This window comes from Saimiri boliviensis, chromosome 7, assembly GCF_048565385.1.
Source record: "Saimiri boliviensis isolate mSaiBol1 chromosome 7, mSaiBol1.pri, whole genome shotgun sequence".
Lineage (NCBI taxonomy): Eukaryota > Metazoa > Chordata > Mammalia > Primates > Cebidae > Saimiri > Saimiri boliviensis.
In genome coordinates, this window is record NC_133455.1 from 29,145,911 (window position 1) to 29,170,095 (window position 24,185).

The 24,185-nt window shown below is 40.7% G+C and overlaps 2 protein-coding genes across 12 annotated transcripts in view; one reads left to right on the forward strand and one right to left on the reverse strand.

The window, feature by feature from the left end:
• GLT8D2 (glycosyltransferase 8 domain containing 2) overlaps positions 1–4,879 on the forward strand; it is a 70,993-nt gene extending 66,114 nt beyond the window's left edge. For all 9 annotated transcript variants that reach the window (XM_074402312.1, XM_010340233.3, XM_010340236.3 and 6 more), the window contains one exon: positions 1,181–4,879. In XM_074402312.1, coding sequence (XP_074258413.1) covers positions 1,181–1,350 — 170 coding nt within the window. In that variant the 3' untranslated portion in view covers positions 1,351–4,879. The remainder of the gene's footprint in view (positions 1–1,180) is intronic.
• On the reverse strand, positions 2,158–22,137 carry TDG (thymine DNA glycosylase). Of its 3 annotated transcripts, none has more exons than XM_074402310.1 (10): positions 21,904–22,137; positions 13,253–13,395; positions 11,170–11,411; positions 10,282–10,351; positions 7,711–7,846; positions 7,404–7,486; positions 7,230–7,324; positions 5,727–5,898; positions 4,978–5,103; positions 2,158–4,076 (listed from the first exon to the last, which is right to left on the reverse strand). In XM_074402310.1, the coding sequence occupies exons 2-10, from the start codon at positions 13,344–13,346 to the stop codon at positions 3,934–3,936; spliced, it is 1,161 nt and encodes a 386-aa protein (XP_074258411.1). In that variant the 5' UTR covers positions 13,347–13,395; positions 21,904–22,137; the 3' UTR covers positions 2,158–3,933. The 3 variants fall into 3 exon arrangements, with proteins under 3 accessions (XP_074258411.1, XP_003929673.1, XP_074258412.1); XM_003929624.4 differs by having other exon boundaries at positions 21,900–22,127; XM_074402311.1 differs by lacking the exon at positions 21,904–22,137 and adding an exon at positions 17,866–19,094.
• Between the last annotated feature and the right edge of the window lie 2,048 nt (positions 22,138–24,185).

The following is a 24,185-nucleotide window of genomic DNA, read 5'->3' on the forward strand; positions in this document are numbered from 1 at the left end:
TGCAACCTCCGCCTCCCAGGTTCAAGTGATTCTCCTGCTTCAGCCTCCTGAGTAGCTGGGACTACAGGCGAGTGCCACCATGCCCAGCTAATTTTTTTGTATTTTAGTAGAGACGGGGTTTCACCATGTTGGCCAGGATGGTCTCAATCTCTTGACCTTGTGATGTGCCCGCCTCAGACTCCCAAAGTGCTGGGATTACAGGTGTGAGCCACCGCACCAGGCCTCAGCTGTTTAAAAAAAACAAATAAAATTCCTTTGCATGGAAAGTTGAACACTATAATTTTTTAAATTTTACATGCACACCATCTTAATGTAATTCTAGAATCGGTATTCTAAAAAATATTCTAAACGATGGCAATGTTAGGGTAAATGCATCGTCTCTTTAAAGTGATTAATTATGAGAGGAGTAATATTCAGATGGAGATGGATGGCTGTTTGTTTAAAAAGTAGATCTTAGTCACATTTCATAGAAGACAAGACTGTTCAAAAGAAAATGTTGCCATTTTTCATTAAGGAGATGAAATGCAGAGAAACAAGAACCCCTATTAACTCTTGGGTGAGAGGAAAACTAATAGAACTTCTTAGGGGACAATGTGGCAATCTCTATCAAAATTGAAAAGGCACACACCCTTCAATCTAGCAATTCCACCTACAATATTTTATCCTACAGATATGTTTGTACACATACACCAGACATATATAGAGAGCTGTTCATTGCTGTGTTTATGCTAATGAGAGGATAAAAACAATCTAAATGTCCTTAATAAGGAACTTGGTCAATAAATAATTATATATCATTCTATATAGTCACTAAAAATAATGTGGTAAATCCACATGTACTGCTGTGGAAATTTTTCAAAGACAGTAATTTTAAAAGGCAATGTTCAAATAAATAAACAAAATATTTTGTTTAAAGGCAAGGTAGGAATATGCTGTATCTTGTCTTCTGTTAAAAAAAAAAAAAATATATATATATATATATATGCATACAGGCCAGACAATACAATAACATTACTAGAAGCCTGCACAAAAGACTAACAGCGATCTGGGGTGGGTAGAAAATTCACTGTATAATCTTTTTCTTTACTTTTTTTTTTTAAACCATGAACTTGTATTCAATTTATAATACAAAAAAGTTACTCTCTAACAAGCCTATTTTTTTTCTCTAAACACAATGAAGGCTGGAATCCAGATGCCAGATATTCGGAGCATTTTCTGCAGGAAGCTAAGTTACTCCACTGGAATGGAAGACATAAACCTTGGGACTATCCTAGTGTTCACAACGACTTATGGGAAAGCTGGTTTGTTCCTGACCCTGCAGGGATATTTAAACTCAATCATCATAGCTGATATGACTCCACCCTTAAAATATTCCCTGTATAGAAATGTGGAATTGCCCCTTTGTAGCCTACTATAACGTTTTTTATGAACATCACCTTTGATACATATGATCCACAATATAAAAACCAAAAACTACTGTGTGAAAATTGTACCTTGGACCATATAAGCATTAATTTACTCTTTTTTTTGAGATGAAGTCTCGCTCTGTCACCAGGCTGAAGTGCAGTAGCGTGATCTTTGCTCACTGCAACCTCTGCCTCCTGGGTTCAAGCGATTATCCTGCCTCAGCCTCCTGAGTAGCTGAGACAACAGGCCCACGCCACCACGCCCAGCTAATTTTTATATTTTTTAAGTTCACCATGTTGGCCAAGATGGTCTTGAACTCTTGACCTTGTGATCCATATGCCTTGGCCTCCCAAAGTGGTGGGATTAAAGGCGTGAGTCACCCTTTAAGTACATGTGTTAACTATGGAAATCAAGATTATGTGACTGAAAAACATAAAGGCATAGATCCATCTAGATACCAGCCATCAATCTGCTTAATTCTGAATGACAATTATATTCATCAATTTTTAAAACTTCTAAATGTATTTTTCACATGTAGATTTTTTTTTAACAGGTTGCCAATCTTTTCTTTTATAAAACTATTACATTTAAAATTTGGATGTATGAAAAATAGAATATTTATGATTTTTATGAGTTTCATCATGTTACTATTGTTCATGTTAAATATAATAGAAGGTAAACAGACCTCAGGTTTAAAGGGAGAAAGAGTATCATTAAGTCTTGCTACAGAAAAAGCCTGTAACTTAAGGATAACAATTCTTAGTATCTTTTATTGTAAAAGCCATCAGACTTTCAAATGAGTTTTAAAACTTTCAGTATTATTTAATGAAAAAGTCTCATACTGTCATGTACAGGATATATCAACATTTACTATTCATCTGTTGTGTTAAGGAAAAACATCATTATTGTATGCTTGGAAAATTCCCAAACCCATTTCTAATGGATGTCTGTCATAATTTAAAGGGTATTTTCTCCATTCAAATAAACTATCTATTGTAAAGCTACAATAGTTATATACCAAAGTAATACCTAGTTACATGCTTTACATAGTCCCGTGAAAAAATAATTTAATTGTTCCTAATCCCTGATGCAAGGCACTTCAAAGCACCTGCACAAAACGTCCATGTAAACAGCAGTACAGTACATCATTTAAATAACATAAATGACTTTCACACAGCTTGACCTAGACTTAAGGAAAAATAAAACCCATCATAGCTACAGCTAAAAAGCATGTTAAGATTCACAACAAGAATTTGTTTCTCTTATTATAAAGAGAAGAGTAATCATATAACCTCTGGGGGGTGGGGGAGACCTCATAAATATTTTATACTGACAAAACAGCATGCTCTCTGGGTATATATGAAATCAGAGTATTTAGGAGTGACTGAGTGAATGCAAATGGCATTTCTTAGCACCCAGCTTTAATATCTACCAGACCTAGTAGTCTGGATTATTTGTAGCACCACGGAAAACTCAATAGAAAATCACAAAGGTATGTATTAAACCATTCCATGAAGTTCATTTAATTTATAGTAACAAACAGCAATGATGCAGATAAAGAATTTTAAAAATTATTGGCTTATTGGATTTACCTAGCAAGAAAAACTCTCTATTACGTATTTTAGTACATCTCATGTACGTAAAGCACCAGTTTAAATGAGATTATCAAGTATCTCCAGCATCTTGTTGCTGAGCCTAAAAGTTCATTTCTTATCACCTTCCATGGCACAATCTTAAAGCCAAGGAAGATAAAACTAGAATGGTAATAAATATTAACGGAGAAATTCAGTTCCTTCTCTATCATATTTATGTGTCTCAAATAAAACATAGATGGGTGGCAAAAGGTTTACTGCATTCTCTGGAACCTACCACTCCAGAGTAGTCACTGGCTACCAGAGGATTAATACACAGGACTGAGTAGGTCAAAGCCCGGGCTCTCTCAGGTAAGGGCTGGTTTTTACTACTGAGCAACTCACAAACACCACTTGTAAAGCAAAGAGGTCTGAGTGTGCACACAACTCAGGAAACCCTGAGTTTACCCTTAATTACCACTAAAAACTAACAAATGAGACTCCACTGAGGCTCAACCTCATATACAAAAATCAACACATTTGCCTGACAGTGGTAATTATTGTTAGCATGCCCTTCTTAGATATAAAAGGGGTAATGGTATATCTAGGTTTATGCACAGTTAAGAATCAACTATAAATATTCAGACTTGTATTTTAAAATTACAGATCAAAAGTGACTCCCAAAAGAAAATCAATTTCTTCATAAATGAAATACAGTATATAAAAAGCTGGAATGATGATTAATTCAAATACAAAAGCTAGATACAAAAACTCTACTTTTTCTTCCAAACGACTTAGGTTCATACAGTTCATACTACCACACAACTGCTCTACATTACAGTTACACCACTAGAGAAAAATATGAATAAAACATTTCAGTTAGCAAACTGAGGTTCTACTTGTTGACAACTGCATTAAAACTGCAGCATTTAAACAGAGCTGAGAAACACCATTCTTAAGCATGGTTTTCTTCTTCCTGTTCTTGTGTTCCACAGTGATGATTAAAGGAAGGAATCTGGTCTGTAAAAGACTGGGTCATCCACTGCCCATTAGGAATGCCACTGAAAACTGATTCTTCTTGTAACTCTGAAGTGTCAACTGCCAGAAAAGAAAACCAAAGTTAGTTTATGCCATTTAGACATTTTTGCCTTTTTAAAAATAGAGACTGGGTGTCACTCTGTCACGCAGGCTGGAATGTAGTGGCACAATCACAGCTCTTTGCAGCCTCAACTCCTGGGCTCAAGTGATCCCCCCATCTTAGCCTCTCAAAGCACTGGGATTATAGGTGTGAGCCACCGCATCAGCTTATTTGGAATTTTTTTTCTTTTTGAGACTGCATCTCACTCAGTCACCCAGGATGAAGTGCAGTGGCGTGATTTTGGTTCACTGCAGCCTCTGCCTCCCAGGTTTGAGTGATTCCCCTGGCTCAGCCTCCCAAGTAGCTAGGATTAAAGGTGCCTACAACCATGCCTAGCTAATTTCTGTAAGTTTTAGTAGAGGCGGGGTTTCATCATGCTGGCCAGGCTTGTCTCAAACTCCTGACCTCAAATGATCTGCCCACCTTGGCCTTCCAAAAATGCTGGTTACAGGTGTGAACCACCACACCTGGCCTGGAAGTTTTAAATGATCAAGTAGGAGAGTTTAACAGTCTAGTGAAGGAGAATGATTATTAAAATAGTTAAACAAGCTTCCTGAATACAACGGTAAGTTTCTGTTCTATTTTCAGATACAGGACTCATTTGTTATTAATTCTTATTTGTTATTAAAGGAGGAAAATGCAACTAGGGTGGCCTAGAGTTCATGACTTAAAGAAAATGCACTGTAAAAACCTGTGTAATTCAACGTTAAATAACCATCAAATTTTCACTGTTAATTACTAAATAAAATTTGGTATTACCATTCCCATCCTTCAATAATTTACTCTCCTTCTATTAAAATTCTTCCCCCAATCCTGACAAAACCATCTTTGAAAGGAACACATGTGTGGAGGGGAACATACCTAGCCCATTTGAAGAGAAGCCGCAAGGTTCACTGTTGCAGGGATTTTCTACATAAGCACCACCATAAGCTGCCTCATAACCCGGATCGTATTTTTCTTCCTTAACAGCCATCTTCTTTGCGTCCTCTGTGAGGAGAGTAAAAAGGATTTAAGGATTTAAAACTGATTTTCTACAACAATTCTGAAAATACCTTTATTCGGAAATCATGAACAATTCTTTTTCTTGAATGTTCATATACACTGAGATACATCTCTATTAATCTTTTAAACTTATAGCATATACTAAATGAACACATAAGAATTGTAAAAACCTCTTACATTCAATTTTAGGTGGGGTATAATATCTTTTATATAACTCTGCTCTGGCACTTTGCAGGTGAATTATCTGCAGGAATGCCAGAGTAGAGGGAAGACCTTGATAAAACAAGATTTTAACAGTGACTAATATCCATTATCAGAAAAAAGAAAAAAATCGTTTTCTTTTCTGCTTTTAAATCCGCAACATACTTTCTGTAATGTGTGTGTATATACGTACATACACATATGTGTATATACACACATTGTGTGTACACATGTATATATCTATGTATATATGTGTATACATGTAAGACACGTCTATCTATACATAGTATATGCATATATGTATACATGCATGTATATGGGCACACACAAAATGTGTATGCATGTATATATACATATATATACACACACACACAAAATGAATAAAAGGAGTGAGGACAGTAACATACCTTGGGCAAGCTGTAGGTCAAAAGTATACTGCACCTCTTGAACATCCATATTTCGTTCAATGCCTTTCAACTGATCTCTTAAGTCCTTCAGCTTTATGTAGTAATGAACTTTGTCCTGGGCTCGAGGAAACTGAGCACATCTTGCACTGGATGATGGCATAACATAGCAGAGCTAGAATTGCAACATTATATAATTTCAGAAATCTTATAATTCTATTGAATTCACTCATATTGAGATTAGAATATTGTCTTTATTTGGGTTAATAATTTGATACTTAACTACATATAAATATATGTAAAAATCAATAAAAGTAGTTGTGTTTAAGTTTGAATCTGTAATACTGACTTATTACCAAGTCAGTAAGTAAAAAATAGCCTCCTCCTAATGAGTTGCCTCCTGGGTTCAAGCAATTGTCCTGCCAAAGCCTCCCGTGCAGCTAGGATTACGGGTGCACATCACCATGCCTGGGTAATTTTTGTGTTTTTAGTAGACACAGGGTTTCACCATGTTGGCCAGGCTTGTCTCGAACTCCTGACCTCAGGTGATCTACCTGCTCGGTCTCCCAAAGTGTTGTGATTACAGGCATGAGCCACTGCATCTGGCCTCGACTGGCATTTAACATAGAATGATACAGTACCCTACAGAAAGTAGTGAACTTGTACAATTTTAACCAAGTGGACAAAGGTGGGTCTTCATTTAAGCAAACACTGGTGCTATGATAAAACACACCAATTGCATATTTATAAGAAATTAAAAACAAAAAAATTAAAAGGAGAAGTTTAAATGTATGTAGGTGGCAGAAACATTTTTAGGTCTCCACAAAAACCTGTCAGCAAATTAGCTTCTCCATCAATTAAAATATTATATATACAACATGTAAATCTGTGCACTGTGTTGTTTTTTAAAGCTGTAAACAAAACTTGAAACTATATTAAAGAAGCAAAATTGGAACCAAATGCCAAAGTATTCTGTAGAGAAGACATTGAAAAACATTGTTACTTCATGATGACTTTGTGTATGAGACACCGGTATCAAATGCCAGTTAGGTTGGCTGGAGGCTTGTCTGAATTGTATTACTTATACGGCTCTAAAATTTAGTTGAGCTAAGATATATAAATGGGGCAATTAGTATTCCTAATCAGGATCATGTATGCGTTTCCATGTTTGTTTCACAACTGAGTACAAGGGCTAAACCATCTGAATTTGACAACTACATGCCATTAAATGTATTCTGAATGTTGCATATGAGCCAGTTCCTCTCAGTATTTTTGCTGAGTAACAACATGAAGACATTTAGCTGACAAATGTTCTTCTTTCTAATAAACCCTAATAGTATTTGAATTAATTTACAACTATTAAAGCTGAATTATAGTTATTATTCAACAAAATACAGTGTATTTTTTTTGCACGGCATAAATTACAATGGACAGAACAAATAAGGAAATTATCTAGAAAGGAATTTCACATTTCACTGATTTACAAATTCAATTTTAGGGACTTACGGTTTCTGTGTCTGGAATTTTATGGGGCTGAAGCCCAAATTCCAAGTTCTTAACCTTTACTCCAAAAACTTCTTTACTAAAAATTTCATAAATACCTACAATGAAATACAAACATATTTACATTGCCCATAATGTTAGCAAAGAAAAGAAATAAAATTTAAAAGTAAATCTTACATTTTCCATTAAATACTGCTATTCGTGGCTGATATTTCTGTAATTTCTGTACTAGAATACGTCCTCCTTCACGAAATTCTTTACTAAAATTGAATTGAAAAGTAGTCAAAAATATAAATATGGCAATATTTATATATATTTGTAATATACTATATACTATAAATATACTATATTATATTTGTAATACACTACATTCAGCTTTCAAGGAAAGATCGTATCACACATTTGTTGAGCTCACCTTGAACTAGATACATACGATGTTCCTAGCGTATTTCAGGCAGCAGCATAGCCAATGCTGTATACTTACCTGGAGAGATCTTTGCTGCCAGGCGTCGTCCTTTCCACCATGTTGGTAAATCCAATACCATACTTCCCTGGTAAAGTGTGATCATCCATATGATTCAGTTGGACTTCACTGAGCCCTGACATAAACAAACACTTCCCTGTAAAATGAAAATTCCATCATTTTTTTTTTAGACAGGGTCTCCCTCTGTCACCCAGGCTGGAGGGTACTGGTGCAATCACGGCTCACTGTAGCCTGAACCACTAAGGCTCAAGCAATCCTCTCACCTCAGCCTCTTGAGTGGCTGGGACCCCAAGCACACACCACCAAGCCCGGCTCATTTTTGTATTTTTTTGTAGAGTTGGGGTTTCCCCATGTTGCCCAGGCTGGTCTTGAACTCCTGGGCTCAAGTGATCCTCCCACCTCAGCCTCCCAAAGTGCTGGGATTACAGGTATGAACCACCATGCCTGGATTTAGTCATCATAATTATCTTGTGAGATACTATTATTATCTCCTTTTAACAGGGGGTTAAGGCAAATGCCTGCCCAAGAATATACAGCAACTCAGTTTAGGAAACTGAGACTATTTTGCTTTACATTGGTGATACCACCATCTCATACATAAACATACAGCACTAAACTAACAACACTCAAATACCTTGACAGTGAAGCAAGTTAAAAGTCCAAACTTCCCTAAGGAAGAATTTCTTTCTTTTTTTTTTTTTTTGAGACAGATTCTCTCTCTGTTGCCTAGGCTGGAGTGCAGTGGCGTGATCTCGGCTCACTACAACCTCTGCCTCCTGGATTCAAGTGATTCTCCTGCCTTAACCTCCCAAGTAACTGGACTACAGGCACATGACCCTGGTCCTGGCTAATTTTTGTATTTTTAGTAGAGACAGGTTTTACTATGTTGGCCAGGCTGGTCTTGAACTCCTGACCTAGTCATCTACCTGCCTCAGCTTCACAAAGTGTTGGGATTACAGGCGTGAGCCACCACACCTGGCCAAGAAGAATTTTTTAAAACTAATAGGAAAAATATGTTATTATTAATTCCCAAAACACATTTACTATCAATTGCCCTAAATGTTTTGAATGTTATTATTAGATAATCAATTAGAATTTCCTGAGAGTATACTGCATACACTGATCTATTAGGTAGTGAATATATAAGACAACTTATATAGAGAGGGCAATGCAACAGTAGTTATGCTTTTTTTTTTTTTTGGTTTCTTGTTTTTGTTTTTTTGAAACAGGGTCTAGTTCTGTCACCTAGGCTGGAGTGCAGTGGAGCAGTTATGGCTCACTGCAGCCTCAACCTCTCGGGCTCAAGCAATCTTTCTAACCCAGCCTCCATAGTAGTTGGGACTATAGGTGTGTACCACAACACTTGGCTCATTTTTAATTTTTTCTGTAGAGATGAGATCTTGCTATGTTGTACAGGCTAGTCTCAAACTCCTGGCCTCAAGTGATCCTCCTGCTTTAGCCTCCCAAAGTGCTGGGATTACAGGCAAGAGCCACCAGATCTGGCCTATACTTGGTTTTAAAGCTTACTCTAAAAATAGGAGTCTTTAGTACTATTTTACGCTCTTCCAGAAAATAATTACCAGAAATCTGGAAAAGTTAGTATTATGTCTGCACTGCCACAAAGATGTACTAAACAATCATTTACTATGCCTACAGATAACAATTTTTTTTTTTTTTTTTTTTTTTGAGACGGAGTTTCGCTCTTGTTACCCAGGCTGGAGTGCAGTGGCGTGATCTCGGCTCACCGCAACCTCCGCCTCCCGGGTTCAGGCAATTCTCCTGCCTCAGCCTCCTGAGTAGCCGGGATTACAGGCACGTGCCACCACGCCCAGCTAATTTTTTTGTATTTTTAGTAGAGACGGGGTTTCACCATGTTGACCAGGATGGTCTTGATCTCTCGGCCTCGTGATCCACCCGCCTCGGCCTCCCAAAGTGCTGGGATTACAGGCTTGAGCCACCGTGCCCGGCCTTAGATAACAATTTTTTAAAAATTATTTTTAAAAAGTAGTACAACTCATTAGAAACAATTCAAGTAAAAGAGAAAGTATGACTGGGCGTGGTGGCTCACGCCTGTAATACCAGCACTTTGGGAGACTGAGGTGGGAAGCATGAGTTCGGGAGTTCGAGACCAGTCTGATCAACATGGTGAAACCCCATCTCTACTAAAAATACAAAAATTAGCTGGGTGTGGTGGCATGTGCCTATAATCCCAGCTATGAAGGTGGCTGCAAGAATCGCTTGAACCACGGAGGCAGAGGCTGCAGTGAGCCGAGATCGCGGGACTGCATTCCAGCCTGGGCGACAGAGCAAGATTCCATCCCCCGCCAAAAAAGAGTAAGTATTCTTATTCATGTCCCTCCACTCTCGTAGACTAAAATGTTAAGTGACATATCACTTCAAATCCTCTTATTTTCATGTACAGACACACATACAGAGAACATGAAACATGAATGTGTATTTACAGTCTCCTTCTTTTCAAAAACACAATTGGTTTTTTTTGTTGTTGTTGAAAAAACCTGTTAACAAAGATTATAATTTAAAAGTAAATTAATTTAAAAGGTAACCACTTACAAAAATGGTTTCCAGGTCCAGGGTAATGATGCCCTTTGTAAGCAGCCATTAGTCCTGGGTTTATGCCAATCTATAAAACAAAATAATTAAACATTTTCCTCTTAAAAAGGAGGACCTATGCCTTAGGGTTTCTATGGAGGAGTGGTGGATAAAATTGACTTGATTACAATACAAATTAAATGCAGCATCATAAGAATAAGCAGTATCATTTATCTATTACTACTCTTGGGCTGAATGAAGTATTCCATATACAGGAAAGAGATTTTCTTTAAAAATTTTGCTGTTGTTTTAAAAAACCAGTTTGACTCCTTTATGATCCCAGGGCTCTCACCCTCACCAACTGGTGTGCTTTCAGTCTGGAGAGAGATGTCCTGGAACAATCAATCTGAGCCCATGTCTAGCCACAATTCTGGGTCTCAACTTTCAACAAGAAGCTCGCTCCACATCACCTACACAATTGTTCACATGCTGTTTCTTACAGTTTCTGACAAAAATAAGAGCTCAAAATCAGTGCTACCATTTATGAAGTCTCCACAGGTATCATTCAGTCGAAGTGATTCACATGGATTATCTCATTTACTTGCAACCCTATGAGCTGGGTGGTATTACCACTCCTGGTTTATCAATGAGAAAACTGGTATTTATATAGGTTAATAAGGCTTGTCCAATAATATACTTGTGACAGGATTTGAACCCAGACAGCTTAAATTTGGAGCCCACCCTCTTAAACACTCCCATTTAACACAACATCATGAAGGGATACCATCTACCACCAAAGGATTCACAGAAATGCTCCTTTTTAGCAAAATGCTATTTGCAAGGACAACTGCTAAGTAAAGCAAATCCCGCAACGCCACTTAGAAAATCCAACAAGGACAAAGATCTTACAATGACAATGTCCAGATTGAAGGTCAAAATATCGGGGAGTGTCTTGGTCAGAAGTTCAGCTTCTGAAACACCATTAAAACGATCTACTTTTCTTTTTACTTTATATGTGTCTGTAATTTTTTCTTGTTTTTCTTTTGACTTTGCAGACTTGCCAGACTTTTTTGACTCAGCAGGTTTTTTGGGTTCCGCTGGTTTTTTTGGTTCTGTTGTTCTGGGTTTTCTTTTCCTTCCTTTTGGAGCCTCTGAAATACAATTTCCAGAAATGCAGAAAGTCTTAACTTAGAAACTTTAGCAGCTTTCCCAGAAAAGTTACCCAACTGTACCTTTTGTACCTATCTCCCCAAAATTAAATTCTTACAGTCCCAATATCGATTTCCTCTGCAATATCCTCCCCTTCTTTCACCCTAGAAATAGGATCATGCAATCCCCTACACCCCCCACTCTCCTTCCCCTGCCAGCTGTTCTTGGGAAAAATAATGATAGACTATTATTTTCTACACAAGATTACTTGGCATACAAAGTATCTATGTATCATTTTATATGAATTCTAAATGTAAATAAATAATTTAAAACAGAAAAATAATTAAAAAATAAATTAAATAAATAATTTAAAAAAATAGAAAAACAGGAAGGAAGGGAAGCATTTTAACTCAACTTCCCCAGTAGAAAACCACAAATGGGCGAGGTACAGTGGCTCACGCCTGTAATCCCAGCACTTTGGGAGGCCAAGGCAGGCAGATCACTTGAGGTAAAAAGTTCTAGACCAGCCTGGCCAACATAGTCCCATCTCTACTAAAAATACAAATTATTAGCCAGGCATGGTGGCACACACCTGTAATTCCAGCAACTTGGGAAGCTGAGGCAGGAGAATTGCTTGAACCCAGAAGGACTCCCCTTTCTCCCTCACTTTCCCCCATGCTCCCCCCAACATGAAACCCATTAGCCATGGCTAGGTAATTCTGCCCTCTGAGTGTTTCCTAACTCTTTCTCCACCCCTTCAGGTCCTCCTCAATGCTCCCCTAGATGATTCAAACAGTGTCTCCAATTCACCTAATCCACTCCTTGCTTCCAAGGTTTTTTGACAGTCTCGCTCTATTGCCCAGTCTGGAGTGCAGTGGTGTGATTCCGGTTCACAGCAGTCTCCCAGCCTCTGCCTCCCGGGTTCAAGCAATCCTTGTGCTTCAGCCTCCCCAGTAGCTGGGATTACAGGCGTGTGCCATCACACCCGGCTATTTTTTGTATTTTTAGTAGAGGTGGGGTTTTCTCATGTTGGCCAGGCTGGTCATGAACTCCTGACCTCAGATGATCTACCTGCCTTGGCCTTCCGAAGTGCAGGGATTACAGGTGTGAGCCACCGTGCCCGGCCTGCCTCCAAGTTCCGACTTGTCTGCCAACCCATGTATCCTCTCTAATATTTCCAGACTAATTTGTAAAGTACCAATCTAGTCAAGTCACCCCTTGCTTACGTTCTCTTAGCAGCTCCCTATTGCCTTGAGGACAGAATATAAATTCTTTAGGATAAAAAATAAGCTTCAACAGTCCCCATCCAGCCACATCTCTCACCATTTCCTTGTTACATCCCAGACTCCAAAAACACAGAATTGCTCTGATTCTGGCTGTGCCATGCTTCTATGTGTCTGTGCCTGGCCTGTGTAGTTCCCTGTCTGGATAATTCCCTACTCCGATCTTCATGGGGGTGAAGCCTCCGTACCCTTGGCGTTTCAGAGCTCTGATGTTATTGCTCTACTCTGGGAAGCAGGCTCTGAGCTGTCAGTCTGAATTAGGAGCCAACCCATAAGCTTTCAGGGCACTCATTCCATGTCCCTCTTCACTACATACTGTGCTGAGCTGTAACGTGTATTTACTTACTACTTTTCTCAACTAGATTATGAGATATTCCCGGGCAAGATCCATGTTCTTTTATTCCCCAGAATCTGTCAGAGTGCTTAGCAAATACTAAGTATTTAAAAAGTGGATTTGACTTTTTAATGCTAAAACACAGCTAAAATTTACCATTAGACCCTTTCTTAAATAAGTTGGCTGATCCAATGTCTAATTTTCTACACTGTCATGGTGAAACTACCTTGCACTGGTTCTTGAGCAGGAGCTGGGGCTGGAACAACTTCTGGCATTTGCTGTTCATTCACAACTGCCATATTAGGAGCTTCAGCCATCATTTGTTGAAATGGAAACGTATAAAAAGCTTGAGCTTGTTGAAGACAATAGCTGAAAGAATAATGAAACATGAAATGTAATGATAAAATTATCCAAACGTAAATCCAAACCATCAGCTGGACAAAAATCTTCAGGATCCAAGTATTTTATAACCAGACTGAAATATTTGTTTAGAGTGGATTACAGGGGAGGAGAGATCTGGTCCTGTATGTACATGTTCACCAACCTTTACTGAGTACTAACTAACCAAACATTAACTCTTGCACTGTTTAATGATAAGATGTGTCACTGATAAAACTTACCAGTCCTGTCAAGCCAGGACTTTCTCTGAAATAAGATCAAGGGAATTTTCTAGTAGACAGACTTGAAAGGTCTGTCAATCCATACAGGGTTAAGATGTTCACAAATATATTTTATGTCCTTACTTTCAGTATCCTCCAGTATTTAATTACCTGCAGATCCCCTCCAATCTAAGATTCTCTTTTAATTTATTTGCCTGTTTACTTATTTTTTCTTTTCTTTTCTTTTTTTTTTTTGGAGACAGTGTCTCCCTCTGTCACCCAGGCTGGAGTGCAGTGTGGGATCTTGGCTCACTGCTACTTCTGAAGTGGGAGATCTCAAGCGATCCTCCCACCTCAGCCTCCCAAGTAGCTGGGACTATAGGTGCAAACCCTGACGCCTGGCGAATTTTTGTATTTTTTGCAGAGACAGGGTTTTACCATATTGGCCAGGCTGGTCTTGAACTTCTGTGCTCAAGAGATTGCCCGCCTTAGTCTCCCAAAGTGCTAGAATTGCAGGTGTGAGCCACTGCACCCAGGCCTAGATTCGATTTTTTGGAGATGCAGTCTCACTTTGTTGCCAGGCTAGAGTTCAGTGGCGTGATCTTGGCTCACTGCAACCTCCACCTCCTGGGTTCAAGCAATTCTCCTGCCTCAACCTCCCAAGTAGCTGGGACTAGAGGTGGGTACCAGCATGCCCAGTTAATTTTTTATATTTTTAGTAGAGATGGGCTTTCATCATGTTGGCCAGGATGGTCTCAATCTCTTGACCTCATGATCTGCCCACCCTGGCCTCCCAAAGCGCTGGTATTACAAAAGTGAGCCACTGCGCCCAGCCCTAAATTTCATTTATTTGATTTTTATTGGTGGTGTTATTTTGTTGTTTTGTTGGTTTTTTATTTTTGTTTTTGTTTTTTTGCCACTGCTATGGTTTGAATGTGTCCCCCAAAGTTCATGTATTGAAAACTAAATCCCCAATGCAAATGTTGAGAGAGGTAGGACCTTTACAACCTTTACACCTGTAAACAAAGCACTTTGGGAGGCAGAGGCGGGTAGATCATCTGAGGTCAGGAGTTTATAACCAGCCTGGTCAATATGGCAAAACCCTGCTTCTGCTAAAAATACAAAAATTAGACGGGCACAGTGGCATGCACCTGAAGTCCCAGATACTTGGGAGGCTGAGGCAGAAGAATTGCTTGAGCCTGGAAGATGGAGGTTGAGGTAAGCTGAGATTGTACCACTGCACTCTAGCCTGGGTGACAGAGCAAGATTCCATCTCAAAACAAAAACAAAAACAGCCGGGCGCGGTGGCTCAAGCCTGTAATCTCAGCACTTTGGGAGGCCGAGGTGGGTGGATCACAAGGTCAAGAGATTGAGACCATCCTGGTCAACATGGTGAAACCCTGTCTCTACTAAATATACAAAGCATTAGCTGAGCATGGTGGCGCGGGCCTGTAATCCCAGCTACTCAGGAGGCTGAGGGAGGAGAATTGCCTGAACCTGGGAGGCGGAGGTTGCGGTGAGCCGAGATCGCGCCATTGTACTCCAGCCTGGGTAACAAGAGTGAAACTCCGTCTCAAAAAAACAAACGAACAAACAAAAAAAACCAAAAACAAAACAAACAAAAAAGGTGATCAGGTCAAGAGGAGAGGACGGCTCTGCCTTCATGAATGGGTTAATGCTATTATCACAGGGTAGGGTTCCTGATAACAGGATGAGTGATGACTTCAACCTCCTTTCCTATTTCTCTTTCTCACAAGTGCTGCCTCCCTTCTGCCATTGTATGATGCAGCAAGAAGGCCCTTGCCAGATGTAGCCCCTCCATCTCGGATCTCCCTGGTTCTAGAAGTATGAGCCAAAAAACCTCTGTTTATTAATGTCTCAGTCTATGGTATTCTGAAATAGCAGCACAAAACAGACTAAGTCACTAAAGGGGAATGTAAAATGGATATTTTATAAATATGTGTTGAACTTATGAAGGAAAAAACCTCTAAACCTCTCTTCTGAACACAATTTAAATTTTGTTCAAAGTATTCTGTTCAAAGTAAAGAATGCAGGCATGAGCCACTGTGCCCAGCCAGTGTGAGGATATTTCTTAAATACATTTGTTGTATGCATAATGATCACTGCTACTTTATAATCCAGAATTCTACAATGTTTCTGAGCAATAATTCCATCAGAGGGACAGTAAAAGAGCATTTAGTCATTTATCCTCTCGGGGTCTCCATTCCCTTACTATGAAAATGAGGAGTTAGATTCAGTGATTACTACATATGTGGACAATGTATAGGAAATAGGACTAGATCCATTTAGACTCAAAACAGACCCCAAAGACTTTCTACTTTCTGTAATTTCCTGATGTCAAACTTACAAGCATGATTATTTTATTGCCCTTTGTTCACTCTTCTCCCTCCATCATTTATTTACCTTTGCCTCAAATATTCTTCACTCCCCCTCTCCCTCGTTTTCCTGAGTTTACCCTTTTCTCTCCTAGCCTCCATTATGCACTCACCTTCTGTTGAAATACAGTGCTCGTAGATTGATTTTTTATAGCTGCCTGGAACTGATGAACTGTGTAGTCATCCTTTAGTTACTAATCAATCTTTCTAAAAATGGACTGTGGTATGTACCCTGTTTAGTGTACATGGGGGATTGGTTCCAGGACCCCTCACAGGTACCAATATTCACAATGCTCAAGTCTCTTGATATAAAATGGTATAGAATTTGTCTATCACCTATGCAGATCCTCCCACATACTTTAGATCATCTTTACATTACTTACGATACCTAATACAATGTAAATGCTGTGTAACTGTCATCCTGTATTCTTTTTATCTGTATCATTTTTTAGTGTTGTCTTTTCTTCCAAATAATTTCAATCCACAGTTGGTTGAATTCTTGGATGCAGAACCCATAGATATGGAAGGCTGACTGTATTTTCTGATAGTCTTTCTCAAAACACACATACACACACTCCACACAGAGTTCATTAAGAAGTTCAGTTAATTCAAATTTGCTATATTTTAATTTTTTAAGTTATTATTATTTTAGAGACTGGGTCTCACTCTGTTACCCATGCCAGAGTGCAGTGGCATGATCATAGTTCACTGCATCCTCCAACTCCCAGGCTCAAGCGATCCTCCTGCCTCAGCCTCCTGAGTAGCTGGGACTACAGGCACACACCACCATGCCTGGCTAGATTTGCTGTATTAAAAAAAAAAAACACAAAAAAAAACTACATCTTTAAGGTTTTCTCTAAAATTAATGATTTTCCAACTTCTTTTATCTTCAATTATTTTACACTAATTTAGGGATTTAAATTGCTTTTTTCTTTTTTAAGAGACAGAGTCTGGCTCTTTCACCCAGGCTGGAGTGCAGTAGTGCCATCGTAGCTCACAGTAACCTCACACACCTGGACACAGGCAATCCTCTCACCTCAGTCTCCCGACCGACTAGCTGGCCCTATAGGTACATGTCTCTATGTCTGGCTAAATTTTAAATTTTTTGTAGAGATGGGGTTTCACTATGTTGCCCAGACTAGTCTTGAATTCCTGGCCTCAAGTAATCCTCCTACCTTGGCCTCTCATAGAGCCTGAGATTACAGGTGTGAGCCACTGCACACAGCCAAAGTTGCTATTTTCTAAACACATTTTATTATCATCACTTAAAAAAGCATATACCGTACTGAATAATTACAAAATAGTGAACAAGACTAAATAATCCAAATGCTCAACTAAAGGGGTCTGGGTATGTAAATTATGATGGGATAGCACCATAACTAAGATAAGACTCCATTTGATATTGCTAGATGGAGGTCTGTATATTCATCACATGCAGTCTCCTTAACATTTCTATAAAGCCTACTTTCATTTGAGGGTTAAGATTTACAATAAGCCATTTCTCATACAGTATTCCTTAAACTGTAAATTATATAAGTATAATTCATCATGTAGTACGATTTCAAATTTCTTCAGCAGTTGGTCATTTTTGGTGTTTAGAATCAAACAAAACTCTAGATAAAGCCTCATCAGCCTGAAACTGAGCAGGGCTACCAACCTGCTCATTTTGGAGAGAAACTGCAGAACCCATTACACTAGCTGCACTGGCACCCACACTTGCTTCACACTGAGTTTCCCATCAATGAAAACCGTCCTTCTATCACTTCTCCCTCACTCCACACTTTCACTGACTTTTCTGCACCTGAGTACAGAACTGTGCCTCTTATTTGTAAAAGATGATTCACCATTCCAGTCAGTCAGAATGTGTCTGGACTCCGAATCAATCCATCAGTCAATTCCACAAATTCCTCCCAGGGTTGAGTCACTCACAAATTTTATCAGCATGCCATCAGCACCCTGAAGTTGCGAAGCTACTGAAAGGCACAAAGTCAGGGAAAGAGACACACAGCATAGGAGCACAGATCTCTCTTCAGTCTGCCCGACTCTCAGTAGTAAACCAGGTTTTTACTTCACCTAACTGGATTGCCATCAGTCCATCTCCATCTTGCCCACTGAGAAGTGGTAAAGCACATTTGCTAGCTAGAGAGGCAGACTTTGAAGCCAGATCACCTGGACTCAAATCTCAGCTCTCCCATTTACTAGCTCTGTGGGGAGGTTCCTTAATTTCTTTATTACCCTGCTTCCACATCTGTAAAATGGGAATAGTACCGAATAATTCATTAAGGTAATAATCCTTAATTTATGAGGATTAAGCTAGTTGGCATATGTAAAACATCCAAAACAGTACCTGGTATATAATTTTACTATAATAGCTGGGCGGGGTGGCTCACACCTGTAATCCCAGCACTTTGAGAGGCCAAAGCCGGTGGATTACGAGGTCAGAAGTTCAAGACCAGCCTGAGTGAAACCCGGTCTCTACTAAAAATACAAAAATTAGCCAGGTGTGGTGGCACATGCCTGTAGTCCCAGCTACTCAGGAGGCTGAGGCAGGAGAATCTCTTGAACTTGGGAGGCGGAGGTTAGAGTGAGCCGAGATCGCACCACTGCACTCCAGCCCAGGAGACAGAGCAAGACTCCATCTCAAAATAAAATAAAATAAAAAATAAAAATAAATAAATTTGCTATATAATGACTACTGTAGGTACCTCCTGCCAGTATCCTTCTGATGCTGCCTGTCTAGTGTAGGTCTTGCTTTCTTTCTGAATGGATACTGCAGTCTAGTGGTCACTAGTTATGCCACCACGCCCAGCTAATTTTGTATTTTTAGTGGAGACGGAGTTTCACCATGTTGGCCAGACTGGTCTACAACTCCTGACCTCAGGTGATCCACACTTGTCTTGGTCTCCCAAAGTGCTGGGATTACAGGCATAAGCCAATGAGTTTCTTTTAAAAATGCTCAGTAACCACTGATAAGTAAAAATGTTGTTCAGGGCCGGGCGCGGTGGCTCAAGCCTGTAATCCCAGCACTTTGGGAGGCTGAGGCGGGTGGATCACGAGGTCGAGAGATCGAGACCATCCTGGTCAACATGGTGAAACCCCGTCTCTACTAAAAATACAAAAAATTAGCTGGGCATGGTGGCGTGTGCCTGTAATCCCAGCTACTTAGGAGGCTGAGGCAGGAGAATTGCCTGAACCCAGGAGGCGGAGGTTGCGGTGAGCTGAGATCGCACCATTGCGCCACTGCACTCCAGCCTGGGTAACAAGAGCGAAACTCCGTCCCAAAAAAAAAAAAATGTTGTTCAGGATCAATGTCAATAGAGGACAGACTGCACCTCTGGAAGAACAGGAATCCATGTGTTTATTTCCAGGCCTCTTACAGTTGCTACAAATCCTCAAACACTGCTTTAATCTGGCCTCTCCCTTGAAATACAACACATGCAGGCCAGGGCATATGATTCCATTAGAACACCTGACACTTCTCTTAAATGCCTTCATTTATCTTGAGCTTCAAGTCTTACAGATATTCATTCTGCTATTTCCATTCTGACAATCATTTTCCTAACATAGCAGATGTAAAATCCAAATCAGAACAAAGTACTTAGGTTTCTGTTGTCTGCTGCCAGTATGCCAGCAGACTGGGTAGAAAACACAAATCTTTTTTATTCTTCTTGTTGTCTACATCTAACTGAAATAGTCCTTCCTGGTCTCCTTAACATTTCTATAAAGCCTACTTTCATTTGAGGGTTAATCTTTCCCGTCTGTATTCTTAGTGGTCCATGTTGCTCTCTTCCAGTTACTTTTGATTTGGCATCCAATTTTCCATCTTCGGTAAATGTCCTTTTCACACTGAAGGTCATTGGAAACACTCTAGTACCCTTCTAAAATTCCTCCTTTATTCCTTTCTGGCTGCTTAGACTGTAAGCACTTTCTAAGACTCCTGAACTATTTTGCCATTAAAATAAAGTCTCGGCTGGGTGCTTTGGCTCACGTCTGTAATCCCAGCACTTTGGGAGGTCAAGGTGGGTGGATAACTTGAGGCCAGGAGATCAAGACCCGTCTGGTCAAAACGATGAAACCGCGTCTCTACTAAATATACAAAAAAATAGCTGGGCGTGGTGTTGGGTGCCTGTAGTCCCAGATGCTTGGGAGGCTGACACACGAGAATCGCTTAAACTCGGAAACTAGAGGTTGCAGTGAACGGCAATTGCGCTACTGCACCCCAGCCTAGGCAACAGAGTGAGACAGAAAGAAAAAAGAAAGGGGTCTATAGTCATGGAATTTGAATTTTCTTCTTTGAATATCTGAAATTAATCTTCTAAATTAAAAAGTCAGCTGGGCACGGTGGCTCACACTTGTAATCCTGGCACTTTGGGAGGCCAACGCGAGTGGATCACTTGAGGGCAGGAGTTTGAGACCAGCCTGGTCAACATGGTGAAACCTGGTCTCCACTAAAAATACAAAAATTAGCTCCGCGTGGTGGCGGGCACCTATAATCCCAGCTACTCCGGAGGCTGAGGTGGGAGAATCGCTTGAACCCGGGAGACAGAGGTTGCAGTGAGCTGAGATCGCGCCACTGCACTCCAGCCTGGGTGACAGAGCAAAAGCTCCATCTCAAAAAAAAAGTAAATTTATTACAACCCTCATTCCATTTCTTGATTAGCACAGTTAAGGGTGACAGAGAACTACTCTCTAAGGATTACCTAGGGTCTCAGTCATTTCAGAAGATTACACAGAATTTTCCACAGTTCCTAAAGGTGAAAGCTTTACTGGAGTCCTACTATTTTACTGTTAAGACCCTGGATAAAGTCTTACAATGTGTAATTTATTCTTGGCCCACGTTTCAATTCTGCTCTGAAATAAGGTCACAAGAGAGATTTCCACAAATTTTGGTGAATTCTCTTATTTGTAAAGTTCTTCTGGGAAAGAAGTGGAGTGATTTATTCCAGGACTTGATTCACAAAGTCCAGATAAAGTCCACACTTTGTCTGTATCTCTTTTCCTAAACTCTTATTTTGGTTACTTTACTGTGTCCTTTCATGTAACACCAATTCTCAGCATGTCAGAATCAGATTCCATGCCAACTTTACAGACATGAACAGGCCCTTGTATTGCCTAAATTCAGCTCCCACGAGCCACTGAGAGTCAGGATAATTCATTAGTTCTGATAGTTTCTTTTATTATTTCAATGTAAATCATAATTATCTTTTAAAAAACTGTCGTCATATCCATTTTTTTTTTAAATTTGGTTTTCCGCCAGGAGTTTAAATTCCTACATCTCCGCTTTTGCAAACCCTGCTCTTGACTCCTCCAAAGGGCTTTTAAAAAACGTATTCTTAAGATCGTCCCCGAGACCACTGGAAAACTCAGAGTGGTATACATACTCTCAAAACAAAATTATCTAGCCTGTGACCCTTAACGTTACTTTTCGTAGGCCTTTGGGGAGGAAGCCGCAACGAATCAACCAACTTTAAAAGGAAAATTTGGAGCTGTAAATTGCTCGACACTCATCTTTACAGCCCTCTGCACGATAATGGAGGGTGATGGGAAACGCAATCATGAATGACACCCAGAAAGACACATTAACCAGAGACTGCTGGTTGCTTACTAACATGTTTTATAACCAGCTGGTTATCGGAGGGAACTAAAGAAGGAAATAGGTGCACCAGGTAACCCTCCGAGCAGCCCGGGCCGCCGCACCCGCCGCCGCCGCCGCCGCCGGCAGGGCAAGAAGGGCCGAGCAGGCCACAGTGCGCACGCGCAGCCCCGGCCTTTGTACTCGGGCTGGGCTTTAAAAGACCCCCTGCGTGCGCGCGCTCGCCAGCTAGTCCACCCCGGCGCGAGGGGCGCGAGGGAGGGGCGGCGCTGGCCCCCATTTTACCTGCCTGCGTTCTCCGCTTCCATTCCCCGAGGTCGCTATTGCGGGCGGCTCCACCTGCCAGGCACACGGGCGGCCGGTCTCTGTAGTACCGCGTCGTACTCGCTGCGGTAAGACACCCCCAGAGACCTGGGCCGATGGCTGGCAGTACTCGGGACACTGCCTGGACTCAAGCTCCTCCCCCACGCTTCTACCCTCCTCCACGGATCCCCTTTCCACACTGCACTTCCGCCTCCTCGGAGCCAAATCCCACGCTTACTGGCCGTCACGTGACGCAGGGCAGCCCAATCACGGTCACCCCCTTCTCGCTGGACGCCCCAGCTCCGCCGCTTGGCCTTTCGGGAAGGGTGGAGGATCAGAACACCGGGACTAGAAGCGCTTCGCTGACGTCAGCTTTTGTCCCCAGTATTTTCGGGGCTTGGTGGACGCGTGGGCTATATAGGATGCTGTCCTTTGGGTGCTCTGTATATGGAGTGATGAGGCTTATCAGCATTATCTAGTCTTTTCCACCCCTAAATTTGCCCCGATTAAAGACTGTGTTGCATTATCAGGTAATGAGATGTGTGGGAAAGACTTTGGAAGTGGAAAACCTGGGCATCGAGGCCACTGTGCCATCTCGGGCCTCAGTTTCCATAACTGAAATGAGGGTGAATGTAAAGCTCTACATAAACCTTTCTCTGCATTACTTTGGATATGTGAGAATACTAACGTTTGACGTCTGCAAGACTAGGTCCCATTCAAGCTTCATCTCCCTTAACCTTACAGACTAACCCCTCTTTTTCGTCTCAGTGGTTCATAACCTTACAGACTAACCCCACTTTTATGTCTCAGTGGTTCTTACAGCTGACTTTTGTTTCATTAGTTCTCAATTTTCTGTCACTGGTGTTTGTACTTTATTAAGTAACTCTTAATGGAAATAGGCTTTTGGGTTTTTCTAATATGCAGGACGATGAAAAGCATGGCTGTTGTGTTTTAGCTTTCCTGAGTTTATGCATGTAGTAACAGGTAACTCCCAACCTTCAGTGGTTTACAGACAGAAGTTTGTTTCTCGCTCACGTGACCGGTGAGCCAGAAGATTGGCTGTGGCTCTGTGCTCAGTGTGTTTTCTTCATTCTAGGATGTAGGAAAAGGCTCTCATGAGTAAATACAGAAAGATTAATTTGTAGTATATCAGTTGTCTAAAGTTTAAATGAAACTTTTAAAACAGTACAGAACTTTTATGAATATCCTGACCATTAGTAGATACTACTCAGAACCTGGCACGTGGTAAATATTCAATGAATATTTATTGTATGAATGAAAAAAAGTCCATCCTCTATGATTTTGCTAATGGCTCAAGACCATCATCTAGAGAAGTCTTAAAGCAGGTGGCTTGTCTCAGTTATTTCAGGGAGAGAATTCTGGTTAATGAAAGTGTGTGTGAAGAGCTGCAAACTTTTCTCAGGATGTCTGCATTCGGGGAATTACCTTGGGCAGCAAGGGCTTCCCTCACTGTGGGTTGCTGTGCTTCTGGGTCCTACCAGCTCCATTCATAACCTCAAAAGACCAGGGTCCTCTGCTCAGTCTTGCATGGCAAAAGAAAGTTTATGGGAGGAGGCCAGGCAAGGTGGCTCATTCCTGTAACCCCAGCACGTTGGGAGGCCAAGGTAGGTGGATCACCTGAGGTCAGGAGTTCGAGACCCACGTGGCCAATGTGTTGAAACCCCGTCTCTGCCACCTGTAGTCCCAGCACTAGGAAGGCCGAGGTGGGAGAATTGCTTGAATCCGAGAGGCAGCAGAGATTGCACCACTGCACTCCAGTCTGGGTGACAGAATGAGACTACGTCTCTTAAAAAAAAAAAAAAAAACAAAAACCTTATATTAGGAGTTGGTGATTGAGCAGGACATGAACCTGAAAATGGTGAAGCAATTGCAGCAAACTGGCTTCTATCCTATCAGTATTTCTCTCCTAACATCCTGCATCTGAGTCTGGAAGACACATTTCTTTTGCTCTCAGCCTGGTCCACAGAGCTTGGGGAAGCTGGGAAATATGTTACTCTCCTATCTTTGCCATACGTGCCTCTACTTCAGAGAGACTTTACGTGATAGGACAACTGCAAAAGACAAGTCAAGTCACTTCAGCTTGCTTCCCTTTGTCTTCTTTCTAATGCCTCCTCTCCCTTTCAGGAACCTAGTGAGCTTACTTCCCTATTAGCTAATGTTATGCCAGTCCATTACGTCTTACTGTCAATAAGGTTTGCCACTGGGGAGGGTTTGTTCAACAGTAGATTTTCATCCACATGTGAGTGC